The 13,926-nt window shown below is 43.1% G+C and overlaps 1 protein-coding gene across 1 annotated transcript in view; it reads left to right on the top strand.

Moving 5' to 3' along the window:
• The window catches only part of ACER2 (alkaline ceramidase 2), a 105,605-nt gene that overhangs the window by 49,008 nt on the left and 42,671 nt on the right, over positions 1-13,926 (top strand). The window contains exon 3 of the mRNA XM_069239259.1: positions 4,638-4,779. Coding sequence (XP_069095360.1) covers positions 4,638-4,779 — 142 coding nt within the window. The remainder of the gene's footprint in view (positions 1-4,637; positions 4,780-13,926) is intronic.

Below are 13,926 nucleotides of genomic sequence, written 5' to 3'. Positions count from 1 at the left end.
TAAGGGATAGTAAATCTGGTCATATTACCACCCACTCTTAATAGGGGGCTGTGGAATGGCCAAACCTTCAACAGCCCTTCTCCATCGTCGGAGTATATCAGTGACGGAGCCGGAGTAGTCTCTATCACTGATATATTTAAGGGCCGTCTGACTGCAAATTAGACAGGCAAACCTTTAATTGGGCCGAATGGGTAAACTTTCACCACTGGGACAGAGTATCCTCTCAGCCCAAAAATGTCTGAACTCGTCTTTATACCTACACTTGCTCCAAATAACGCTTTATCACATGGACGTGACAATCAGTATGACCCAATAACACATTTAGAACAACTGAAATTTTAAACGTACATTCAGATATTCATTACCACAGCATAAAGGTCAATCCTATGTTATCGTGACAGTACAGCAAAGTGAACAAGTGAAAAATGCTGTTTACTCCTGCACAGATTGTATGTTACAATGTCTTCACACAGGTTAACAGATCTTTTAATTGGGAGGGCACCGTTTTAAGGTGATTTTTACCTTACAGCTTACATTGAACTAATTGCAACTTGCTTTTGGTTAAACACCTTTTATTAAGTAAATGCACTTGAAAAAATGCACTGTCATAAATCATACATGCAGATTTGCAGAGTGTAATATGTTATTTATTACCATTGTTGAGAGAAGAGATGGGCATCATGAGCCTCTTTCGTGAGGTCACTGCCCCTATGCAAACTCAATACTTGTAATAAGTAGCCTATTAGACTATACTCACCCATATATATACTATTTATTGTTACATAATTATTTTCACTGCCATTGATTAAATAAGAGCCACATGTACATACTTCATAAAGGCTTGAAAGAAGAGTTCAACCCTATAGGGTAAAAGTGCCCACCCTGGAAGCTCACTCAGGATAAAATTGTGAGACTGCTAGGCAGTCCTGCACACAAAGAGAAAGTAACCACATCCCGATGAGTCGCTGAACCCATATACTCAACATGAGCACATTTTCATTAATCATTAGCTACCTTACACCCAACCAAAGTAATCTCGAGACCAACAAATCACACACTCAGTACTTGAAACTCTTGCCCATTGTACTCATCATGTGTCCCTTGGCACACCCAAAAGAACTTTGCATCTTCCTCTCTCCATGGTAAGGTTATGCACCTTTCAGTGCCCATTCAGTAGAATCCTGTGGGCTTCTAGATTTGGTCAGCATTCAAGCCCCTGCCCTGAGACCCATGAGAAAGTAAATTAGACTCTGAGGAGCCTAACACCAACATTGACTGATGAAAGCAGCCCCAGAAATAGGAGTAAGGAAACACAATTCACACGTGATGGGATGTGCACTGGCAGCCTCCAAGTGGCAGAACTGAAGAGGAACAGAAGGGAGCAACAAGTGGAATGGGTATAGGTTTCAAGCATTCCAGCATCCAAAAAACAAACAAAAGGTAGAGGGCCCAGAAATGCACAAAAAATGCTGGCACAAACTGTGAATGCACGATGATTTACAAGACCTTTGCTATTCATTTATTTCTTTGGATGTGAGTAGCCATACACGTTTCTGTGTAGCACAACATCAATACATGCCCACTAGGACCTTAGATGCCACTTTTGGACAGCTACACATCTTTCATAGCTATCAATTAATGCCTCTAAAGTACTCCATGTGCTTCTTTGGGCTTCAGCAGACACTACCAATTACACTTTATTGCTCTCCCAGTATTCCTTTCCTTCAATATACAATACCTAAACAACCCTCAATGCCAAAATTAGCCCACCAGCTGTCTCCTTCTGCCACTTGAAACTTTTACGCACACCTTATATTGATCATAACACCTGTTTCAATCATTTTCAAAATCTGCTACCGATGACTATCACAATTGAACTTCAAAAATGATATCCCAAAAGCCCCCATTGGCTTGCGCACAGCCATGATAGTGAATAAATATATCTAAGTCGGGCGCATCGCAAATTCACTTTTTACTGGGGAGCTAATGCTGCCCTCAGCAAAACACAATCCAGGGAAGTGCACTGGGCACAGTACGGATTCCCGCCCTGGGACCTCCAACCGAGGGAGAAGCACAAGTTGGCACTTGAAAGCTGGCCTCACTGCCCACTGATAAACCTGGGATAAAAATGGAAGATTCCTTCTGGGCCAGGGACCAATTATTTTGATCCCATCAATTAGTTGATTATCTAATATCGGAACTCACCATTCTATTTTACCACTTGTCATAAGCTACATTGTACCAGGACATACTTGAACCATTCCTCAAAGCCCTCTTCCCCTGCCCCACCCATGATTCCAGACAACAAGTTCATTCTGTAGTTTTTAAGGTCACCTGCAAGACATTCTAAACCCTGCTTCAAAATCCATCTTGAGACCTTGTGTACTTTTGCCACAGATACTTCACCACAGTGCAGTGCAGGGCTTTGTGCCTAGAAGAGCCGCATCCGAGCGCAGGCAATCCAACCTTTGCACTGGTTCATTGGATAACCAGAGCAAGATTGGATCTGGCCAGCTCCTGTTTCTAGGGCATGGGTAGGAAAGGGAGGAAGAAGGAGTCGGCTTCAAGCACACAGTCCAGAGCCTACTTACCTGTCCAAAAGAGGAATGCTGCTAGGGTGACCCGTGCAGTAGCCAGGGTCCACGTGTGTTGCCGTATCTTGTGAAAAGATATCAAAGAAAAGGATGCCCTCCATACAAAGGAGCAGGGCCAGAACATCCTTTCCCTAAAATAAGCCCAATCAAGAACATATCGTGCTTTCTCCAACCCCAATGAACGGGATAGTGAGGGACTGATAAGGTAAGATTACTATGGGGCTGAACTATGTAAGCTGGCTTGTGCCGCAAGTCAGGAGGACACTACAGTAGGCAGCACCAGCTTATTGATGAGCTCATTTTCCATTCTCTTTCAAGGTAAGTATGGTGTAGTGGGAGGGAACATGGGTGGATCAGTGGTGAGCCTGGGGGGAAAGAGAAGGAAGATGAAAAGGGAAGCCACCACAGCTTATTGATGATCACCCTTTCCACTCCCTGCCGGAGGTGTGTGGTTTGTTGCAAATGTCCAATGTAGTAATTGGATACTGACATCCCCCAGTTGAGCTGAGAAACTAGTTCTCATAAGTACCTAAGGACATTGGGACAACCTCGAGCAATGTTGTGTAACACTTGATATCACTGTATAATAAAGACATGTCACATTATAGCTGAATCCCGAGTATACTTACTGACACAGGATGTCACAGGAATGTTATTGGCCAACCTTATGATAGCCATTTTAATTTAGAAGCTTGAATACTGAGCATTCCCTGCCCTGGTTAAACATATGCCCTGCAGGTTACCCTCTTCTCTGTTCTAAGCATGCGCCCCACTTAGATATATTTATTCCCTTTGGAAATTCAGTTTGAATAGTTGCAAAGTGTTCATCCTGGATCGAGTCGTGGCATTTGGTTATTCAGTATTGGACTACATAAGCCTAATTTACAAAGTTATAGATTTCTTCATTCCTGACTATACATTGCAGAGTTCAACGACTGACTCCCTTATCCACAAACACATTAGACATACACATTGCCTCCAGATTTGGGAAGGTATACATAGAGGGTACACACAAAATTGTGCGCCATTTTCCCTAATCCTAAATGGTTGGAATCTCACGTTATGTAAAAACCACATCTGTTTGGTTATAGACAGTATCCATGTTTTAAAGATTATTGCTGATTCCTTTGTTCTATTTGTTTATTGGAACATTTCTTCATGTGACGTATTCTCAGTCTACATATGCCGTGGAAGACGTGTGTTGCACTTGCTTTGCAAAACACATAGGCCCGTGTTTTTGATTTTTTATTTAGCAGTGCAGTTAAGGGTAGTTACAGGATTACAATTGTTGGCGGATTTTGATAAAATTATGGTTGAGTTAGTTTACAAATCATTCGTGCTGCATTTTCCCAGCCACAACTCCGTAAGGACAACCTCTATTACACCTCTAACTGTCACTCACGACACAATGTGCAGAATACTTTTCAAAACGTCTGCAAACTCAGTTGACAATTCAGAAAAACAGAGCTAGTCCTATATGTGTGACTCAGCAAGAACGTTGCTTGTAGCATTTGGCCTCAGTAGTACTTGCATCAGCAAAAAAGATTTCTGGATCTAGGCCAGAGATATAATAAGGGGAATTCTACTGGTTAAATAAAAAATGCAGCTGACACCAAGAACTAGTTCCAGGACACAACCAGAAACCACAGTGTTTGCAAAATAGTACATTAGTAAATGTCCACAAAATACACTCCCAGCAACTATATCCAGGATATCCCATGATTTCCATCAGGGATATAGTAATCTGCTAACCAAAAGGAGATGGGTGGAGAGGCAGGGAGGTAGAGTTTTGAAAGAGTTTGTTATGTAATTTTCTCCCATGCTCTTCACACCAGAAAAAATAAGTTTAACTGGTCAGACATAATTTCCATCAGAAATATCCCAATCTGCTAACCAAAAGGAGATGGGTGGAGAGGCAGGGAGGTGGAGTTTTGAAAGAGTTTGTGTAATGTACTTCCATGCCCTTCACACCCTGGCGCTTGTATTGTGTAAGCCACGTCTATGTCCGTTTATAACCTCTGCTTCTATTTTTGCTTGCTGTAGGAATTGGATCTGTTTACTTCCATGCCACCCTCAGTTTCCTTGGGCAGATGCTGGACGAGCTTTCCATCCTTTGGGTTCTGATGTGCGCTTTGGCTATGTGGTTCCCAAGGAGATATCTTCCAAGAATGTTCCGAAATGACAGGTAACCCAAAGCAGTGAATTAAAGAAGAATTAAAATAGCAGGAAGAATCAAAATACGTGACCCTCGTGATGTGATGCCAAAAGTGTGTGATATTTTAAAACGTAGACATTGTTAGAAGTTGTTGCCAATTTAGTGGCTGAATGATAGCATTTTCGAAAGCATACAAGAAGGCCAGAACCGATAGTCAGATTGTCCCTAGATAGCAGGAAGCCACAAAGGGGCAATTTACAAAAACAAGTTATTAAAGTATTCATTTCAGAGTTTCACGATCAAGTGTAGAGTTCTCACTTTATATCCAATGAAATCCCGTAGGGTAGTTAAGGAAAGTTATGTACATTGTGAATTACCATGAGTAGTCATCCGGGAAATGTACTACTTGCTCTTACAGATGTCCCATTGAGGTCCTTATTTTTTAGTAGTGATAATTGTAAAAGTGAGTGTAAAGGTTTACATTTTACTACTATGAAGACCCAGTAGTGATCACTCCAAGCAAGTTCATGTGAAATCTCCTCCTGGACCTACCCGGGGGAAATTGTGCAGGTAAAGCAGAACCATAATGGGTTTCAGATGTTGTTCTTACACTTTATTCCCCATTAAAATTACAAACTGTCACAAAACCGCCTAATACCACGCGCAAACAGTATTTTACTGAGTGGTTTTGAGCCTAACTCTGTTGATCTGAATCTGGCAATGTGTGGACAATGCTAATGAGTGAGAATGGTATAATTGTGCAGTTTCACAACATTAAACTTTATTTTCTTATTTTCTCAAATGGGAAGTAACTTCTTCACAAAGAAACCCCTTTTTCTGCACCCCAGTAGACATGAGGGTATTCCCTTAATTTCCCACCACTGAAGCAGACTTTCTCCACCTTTTTGCAGGTAAAGATTTCTGGATTCATTCAGTGTGTGAGATGCCATGGAAACTTCAATGAATACCCACAAAATAACCAAGTGTGTTTTGTAAGAGGTTGCATGACCACTCTTGCCTTTATAACACCACCTTGACCGCCTGCCCCTCCCTATTGAAGCACTGATACACATTCACTGTATTCATTTTGCAGAAGTAAGCAAATTTGAATTTGTAGAAATCAACAAATGCCCATTCAGTCAACCAGGATTTACATGCTGTGAGCTTGAATCCAATAATTTACACTGTCATGGGCGTGCAAAAAAATTAACATTTGCACCCATATTTTTTAATATGATTTGCACGTTACATGAAGCCCAGTGACACTGGTTATTTGAGAAATGGCTTTTGGGAAACACATTGACTCTGGATATTGAGGTGGGCTGCCCTGTTCAGTAAAACTTGCATTTTCAGAATAGTCAGTGCCTCCTAATGACTGGTAAGGCTGGAGAAGAGTCGGTCACAAATCAGCCTCCGTTTGATATGTAACTGATTGTATCAAAGCCCTCCCATTCATTCAAAGTTACGGGCTGAAAGCATGCCTCCCAGTTTCCAGTGTCTGCACATGCCAGGGTGTATAGTACATAGATTGAGGGGTCTCCTGCTATCTCTGAGAATATTATACATTAATTTCAGAAGGGATTAGGTTCAAGGCAGGTAGGTGTATGTATTCAGTCTGCAAACATATTAAACCCTGATCCACAAAACCCTAGGGCTGATAAGCGTTGTCCTTGTTACAAACCTTACAGCCTCGTGTCCAAACCTGACATCCTAGGTCATGCCCAAGAGTTCTTTTCTCATATCACCCATCTAAAACTAGCTACGTATATTTTTTCTAAAGAACTTACTTTCTAATTAAAAATTCGGGGCGAAATGAGAATGTTGGAAAATATTTTCCTCAGCTGTATGTAGGAAGGTGGATAAGTGCTGTGAACGTGCTGCGGAGGGGAGTGCTATTCTGCCCTTGCTGCGGAGGGGTGGTTTACTTTGTGTGTGCATTGTGGTGAATGGGTTTGGGTTTGAACCTATGGCTTACAGGTTAGACCAATATCTAGTGCATCCTCTCAATTCACGAAGCTATTTAAACCAAGTTTTAGAAAGATTATTTTTTTATTTCTGGACGCCACCCATTAGAGCCCCCTCTCTAGATTTCTGTCCTTCCAAGTTAATAATTCAACTACTCACTTAACACTTAGACCTCTACCATGGGGACTTTCACTGCCTGACAGGAGGCAGTTGATACGGTGCTCGCTGCCGATTCCACTTTTGTCCAAATAAATGATGGGGTCTCCTGGAGAGCAGGCACTGACTTCAGCTATCATTGCCCAGTATGCAGCCAATTAATTACTTGCCTTTTCTTTGTCAGTGCTAGTTTTGGCTCTTTCGAGTATGTCATTTGATGGAGAGTCACCATGCTGTGGGAGGCATGCCTAGATGAAAAAGAGGTATGCTCGTGGATAAGATTCTGGAGTGGTGATTTGATGGAGTAGAGAGGCCTGAAACTGCCTCTTCTTCAGTTTTACTAAACATTGCTTACCAGCCTGTGGTACATTATCAGCAGTGGCACCACCCATTAGGCCATAAAGAAATAGCTGCATCTTTTATGTCATTAAGAGGGCCATAACCTTTGGAGCAGCTTCCTGTCAGATGCTTGTTTGATGGCTCTACCACCTTTGTTACAAATGGACTTGATAAGTAACCTCGGTTCCTCTATATGGTCATGGCAGTCCTCAGTGACTTGCAGTATCATTATAATGTGCAACAGGGTGTACTTTATTCCATATATCAAACAGGTCACTGGTAACGTTTCACACAACCACTTTCAGTCATTATTTGACAGTGTAATATCAGGCAGCACAACCTATCTGTTAAAAAAATTCTGACTGGTCTTCCTTTTATTTATTTTTTTAATAACATTTGTTTTTTTAAAGCATAGAGAGGTAAACGTATCCTAGCAGGTTACATTTAGCCATAACAGAAGAAATGTAAGCATTCTAACTATGAGTATTTACATTTTACGTCGGCATCTGAATAGTTCCTACCGAGTTATTCAATATCGCAAATAAGGTAGTGAACCAAGTAAGCAAGATAGGGAAAACCTGCAACTGAATATCTTCCATACAAACGTATAAGATTGCGTCTCAGACATCAGTGACCTCTCAGTCACCCCTGATTTTGTGATCAACTAGGGCATTGTCAATTATGATGTTCTCACTGTAGACTCAAGCGCAATAATTTTTTCCATTTAAAAAATTCAGCACCATTTAGTCCCCTAAAGGCATATGGATGGGCATATAGGTAATTTCTAGAAGTGAGCTGTGGAAGGTCTAGCCACCTAGAACATATGTTACACAGAGGGGTGACTGCATTTCAATTATTTAAGACCTTGAGTCACAGATCATAAATGTTTTCTTAGCAGATAAAGATGAATAGGCTGGATCACATTGGCTGGCAATAAATTATCCAAATGCTGAGATATGGAATATATAATCAAATTAATAAGAAATAATGTTGACATTTGTGATGGTTTCAGTCCCAAACCCAGATCTAGTGGTAATAACCTTTTGGACTCAGTCTGAAGAAGGCCTGTCTGGAACAAAATAAATTTGTGCTGGAATTAAACCACCAGTACAGGATGGCACTTAATATTATCCCTATTCTTCATTTAAGGGTTGTAGTGCCAAATGCCAGCTTGGCAATATCAAAAATTGATTACTGAAATTTCCAAAATGTGGTCTTCCCTGTGTTTGTGTGTGTGTTTGTGTGTGTGTGTGTATGTGTGAGTGTGTATTACCTAGTGGCAATTGCCACTAGGTAGTGATAGTTCTATAGAAAAAGCGTTTTTTTATTTTGCTAATAACGTAGGTGCCGTTTGATGAATGTTCCCAAAATGTTCCTAAAAACAACAGATGCCACTTTAGTTGCTGCCTGGAAAGTTTCAGGGTGATCTGTCAAGCGGGGGCCGAGAAAAAGGGGGGGGTCCCAAAACATGTTTTCCCTATTCATTTTTCCATAGGGATTTTGAACAGTGATAGTGCCGAACCACTGGACGGAATTACACCAAATTTGGCAGAAAGGTAGCTCTTGGTCCAGAAAGAGGCCTTTTTGTTATTTGGTGTAAATCTGTTCATTTGTTTCAGAGAAATGAAAGGAAATATAAATTTGTATATATAGGTACGCGAAGGTTTGCGACCCCTTCCGATCTCAAGCTGAGATCTGAATGATTGACAACACTTCAACAAGGAATTGTTGTCAGCCATGTTGGGACTCGGCTTGAGACTGCCCTGGGGCGATGAAGATATGTGCTGGCTGACCTCTGCCCCAGGGACCACCACCTCCCCAGAGGCTAAGTGATTTGTTAGAGTGGCCTCCCCCACATCCCCGGGGTCTGCCACCTCCCTGGGCCTTTAATCAACGTTACTGCGGGGACGTGCAGCCCTCTGCAGCCCCAGGGACCACCACCTCCCCAGGGTATGAAACAATTAAAATGCAGGTGAGCACCCCCTCTGCAGCCCCTGGGACCAGCACCTCCCTGGCGCACTAAATACATTAGGTGCAGCGGGGGCACGTGGCCCAACCGCAGCCCCGGAGACAACCACCTCCCTGGGGCATTGAATACATTTGGTGCAGGGGGTGCGTGGCCCCCCTAGAGCTCCGGGAACCACCATAATTCTGCTTTCACATAACTCCACTTTCTGATAGGTCCCCCTGTCAGAAAGTAGAGTTCATCTGTCTTTCCTTCATGTGCGTGCGTGCATGGAAGACAGATTAAAACATTGCTCCAGGAAGCAGGGAGCTGCTATCAAAAGCAGCTCCGTGCCTGGGGAGCAATGGCAGCTCATGCAGGAGGCGTGGGCCGACTCGGACCACGGGGGAGCCCTTGAGGCTCCCCATGCAGTCCCAGATAGCCCCTAAAAGGCAAAAAATAAAAAAAAAATCAAACAAATCACTTTGAACTGCAGGGGAGGCCTTGAGGGTCCCCCATGGTCCCAGAGAGACTGTTGGGGACAACAAAAGCATTAAAAAAAACATAGCTAACCTAATGGTGACGGTCCCAGACCTTCACCCTGAGCGTTGATGGTTCGAGTCTAGGTGTAACCCTAGTGATTTTCCTCCTTTAATTTTTTTCAACTTCAAATGTTTAAGGCTCATACTTAATGGTGATTTTAATATTTTAAATTGACAAAAGAAATTTTCGTTTTTAATTTGTGCAGAAATATTTCATTTCAAGTATCAGATATATCAAATCCTTTAAAACTCTTTTTCTCCCTCCCTCTCACTCTTTTTCTCATTCTCTTTCAATATTTCTCCCTCTCACACACCCACTGAGAGCCTTATGTACCCACACACAGACCTACTGAGACCCTTGCGCACACACACACAGCCCCAGTCAGACTCTCATGCACCCACTCACAAGCCCAGGCCAATCAGACCCTTACGTACCCACTCACAGACCCACTTAGGCACCCATGCCCCCTCTCACAGACCCACCCACACTCTTATACACCCACTCACTGTGGCCAACTGCCACCACACATGGCTGGTGATTGGATTAATGTATAGTAATAAAAACTACTATATGTTAAAAAACACTGAAAGTCCCTGAAAAAAAAACCAAGTGAAGTATGTGTAGACCTATCATCTCTTCTACGGCGCCAAGACTTCCTTCCAAAATCTTTGCATCTCGAGACATTCCCACCAAACATGTAAGGGTGTGCCCACCTCTCCACCATTCCTTCTTTGTGGCAGTATGGGCAAACATCCTATAAAGTGTTTTTAGTGTTCGGTACAGTCTTGTAATATCTTTTAGGGCCAATTCTTTATGATACATCCAGAGGTTATATTTATACATGTCCCTCCATAATGTTTCCCATCTCTTAGCATGTAGTTTGCGTTGTAAGGCATTAGACCATCTGTTCATGTAAGCACATGGGAATTTGAATAGTCCTGTGATCCACCCTTTGGTGCCTTGGTATGTGGCTAATTATTTGTCCCCTTAGGTGAGAGGCCATGACAGCTTCTGTCATCTGCAGGTGACGCGCTTAATGACGGACTAGTGTCTCCCTTGAGGAACATACTGGATATTCTTTGGTAGGCCCCTGTTCTCCAGTGCAGGTGAGATGTAAACCTTAAAGCAAGGGTAAAGTCTGCGTTGTCCTGAATAAGTGTTAAAGAAGATAGGGAGTGCTTAGTATTGTGTCTTAAGGCAACAGTGCCCCAAACCTCAAGTGTGCTCGTGAGCTGACTGACATGCACATTTGAAATCTATGTTTGCTGGTAACCAAATCATGTCCCGTAGAGCTCTACCTACAGCTGTCCTCTACTTGCTGAACCAGTATTTGTCAGACTCCTTTTTAAACCGCTCTCCTACAATTCTCAGTTGTTTCATCCTGTAGTACCTACTGATATTTGGAAAACCCACACCACCTTTACCTCTTGGTGTTAGCAATAATTTTTAGCCACCCTTAGAGTTATGCCTTGCCAGACAAAATTACTCAGGGCCTTCTAAAGATATTCTGATGTGTATGTATTGATTCTAAAAGGTAATGCATGGAAGTCCCTGTAATAAGTCCATTTTTACTGCTGCAGTGCTGCCTAAGCAAGAAGTGTACTGCTGCCCCCATTTGTCTTGGTTTGTTTTTATCTCTTTTCATAAAGAAGGTATTTTGTACTCTCCTGAGAGCGTAAGATTTACTCCTTATTTGAATATTTTTGAAATGTAAACCTAGAAATGTCCACATGCGCTATCGGATAATTGAGACCCATATGGCCAAGAGAGATGGGCAAGTCACATTTTACAATCGGCTGTCAAATAACACATCTTTATTGGCTTTCTGCTTTGAGAGTCCCACCCCATCTGACCAGTCTGAAGTTTGAGACAGGACATAAAAGATCTGAAGGCGATCACAAAATTCGTATGGGTTAATAACGCTGAAATAAATTGTCCAGAAATGTAGGTTTGGAGCTATAGAAAATAGGCAGCCACTCTTCAGTAACTCTGCTGACGGACAGATCACTCCAGGAGTGACTTTAAGGTTTTGTCAATGGTTCAGCGTGTCTGCGGAAGATAAAGCGTCACCTGTTTCTGACACTGCATTATCAAATACCACTCTGGGAGACTATTTGAATATGCCAGTGGAAACCGATTCAGTCATACCCAAATACAATAAAATTAGATATTTGGGATTCGGGTACAGCTTTATACGATACTGGCAAACAACTCATCTACAAAAAGATATTTACGCTGTTTACAAAAGATTACAAATTTACATCTACTTTGTCATTAAGACATGCCCTAAAAATATGAGATGCCATTTTCTTCATATTTTGACACTTTAGAGGCACTCTGCTCCTGTCTAGCTTTTTTCGACTTTCTTACACTGAGCTTCAGTCACTAAGCTAAGTCATCAGAGTAACCCTAATTCTTGGACTTACCCTTCTCTTTAGCCGGCCTCAATATTCTTAGATGATTAAGGGAGTGAGTGACCTGTTATTTTCTTAAGAACGCAAATGAGATTGGACCAGGTTTCATGCTCATGCATCAAGGCAGGAGATGTGGCCTAGTGGTTAGAGCTGTCCTTTAAAAACTGAATTCGAGCCTCGGCCCAAAGTCTCACCTAACTTAGCCTCCCTGTCCATAGGAAAAACGAGCATTTGGCAAAGCCAGTAGATCTCATCTGTACAAGAGCTATTGCCTTTGGCAATGTGTTTTGCCATGTTGTATACCAGAGTGGAGTGTCATAGTGTGGATTTGTTTGAATGTCGTAGAGTGGAGTAGGAGGATTGGAGAGTCAGAGTTGAGTTAGTTTAGTGGCAGAAAGTATCGTAGAGGTGAGTAGAGTGGGATGGAATAGAACGGAGTGGGTTGGGGTGGACTGAGGTAGCGGGGTGGATTGGAGTATGAGGTGGATTGGATTATGGTAGAGTGGGTGGATTGGTATGAGGTGTATGGGGTTGGGGTGGATTTGAGTGTGTGGATTAGACTGGAGTGGGTGGATTGGAGTGATAGGGGTGGGGTGAAATGGGTTGGGTGGGGTGGTGTGGGGGGACTGGAATGGAGTGAGCTGGGGTGGATTGGACTGGAGTGGGCTGGTTTAGACTAGAATGGAGTCAATTGGACAGGAGTGGATTAGATTTCAGTGGAGTGGAGTGAATTAGATTGAATTGGAGTGGGGTGGATTGGATTGGAGTGGGTGAATTGGATTGGGGTGGGCTGAATTGGAGTTTGGTGGGCTAGATGGATTGAAGTGGGGCGGACTGAACTGGGATCGGGTTGGGTGAATTGGATTGCAATAGAGTGGGAGGACTAGAGTAGAATATGGTGGATTGGAGTGAGTTGGTGGATTGGGGTGGGGTGGATTGGGGTGGGGCGTGTTTGATTCGATTGCATTTGGATTGGAGTAGATTGGGTTGGATTGCATGGCAGTTGGGTGGATTGGAGAACAGTGGGATGGATTGATTGGATAGAAGTGGCGGTGGAGTGGGTTGGATTGGATTGGATTGTAGTGGGGTGGATTGGAGTGGGTTATACTGGAGTGGGGTGGATTGGAGTGTGGTTGGATGGATTGGATTGGATTGGAGTGCAGTGGGCTGGGATGGGTAGGGTGGATTGGGATAGAGTAATGGGGATTGGAGTGGGGTGGGTTGGAGTGGATTGAAATAGGGTGGGGTACTCTGAGGAGGTGGCTTGGGGTGGATTGGATTGGTGTGGGTTGGATTGGACTGGGATGGATTGGACTGGGATAGATTACATTGAGGTGGATTGGAATGGCATGGAGTGAATTGGACTAGAGTGGGATGGATTTGTGTGGGGCATATCGGATTGAGTCGGTGGACTGGATTGAGTGGGGTGGGTTAGGGTATGGTGGGGTAGATTGGATTGATTGAGGTGGATTGGATAGGGGTGGGTGGAATTGATTTTATTGGGGTGGATTGTATTGGGTTGGGGTGGATTAGAGTGGGGTGGATTGGAGTAGGATGGAATAAATTGATGTGGGATGGACTGACTGAAGAGGGGTGTACTGGGTTGAAGTGGGGTAGATTAAGGTGGTTTGGAGTGGGGTGGAGTCGACTGGAGTAGGGTGGATTAATGTGGACTGGACTGTGGAGTAAACTGGACTGGAGTTGGGTGAATTGGATTGGATTGGACTGGTTGGACTGGAGTGGGATGAATTAGATTGGAGTGGGTGGATTGTATTGGAGTCAGGTGGGCTGGATTGGATTGGGGTGGACTGGATG

Source organism: Pleurodeles waltl, chromosome 1_2 (assembly GCF_031143425.1).
Source record: "Pleurodeles waltl isolate 20211129_DDA chromosome 1_2, aPleWal1.hap1.20221129, whole genome shotgun sequence".
Taxonomy (NCBI): Eukaryota; Metazoa; Chordata; class Amphibia; order Caudata; family Salamandridae; genus Pleurodeles; species Pleurodeles waltl.
The sequence above is the reverse complement of the archived record's forward strand: the minus strand, read 5'-3'. Positions and strand labels throughout refer to the sequence as shown.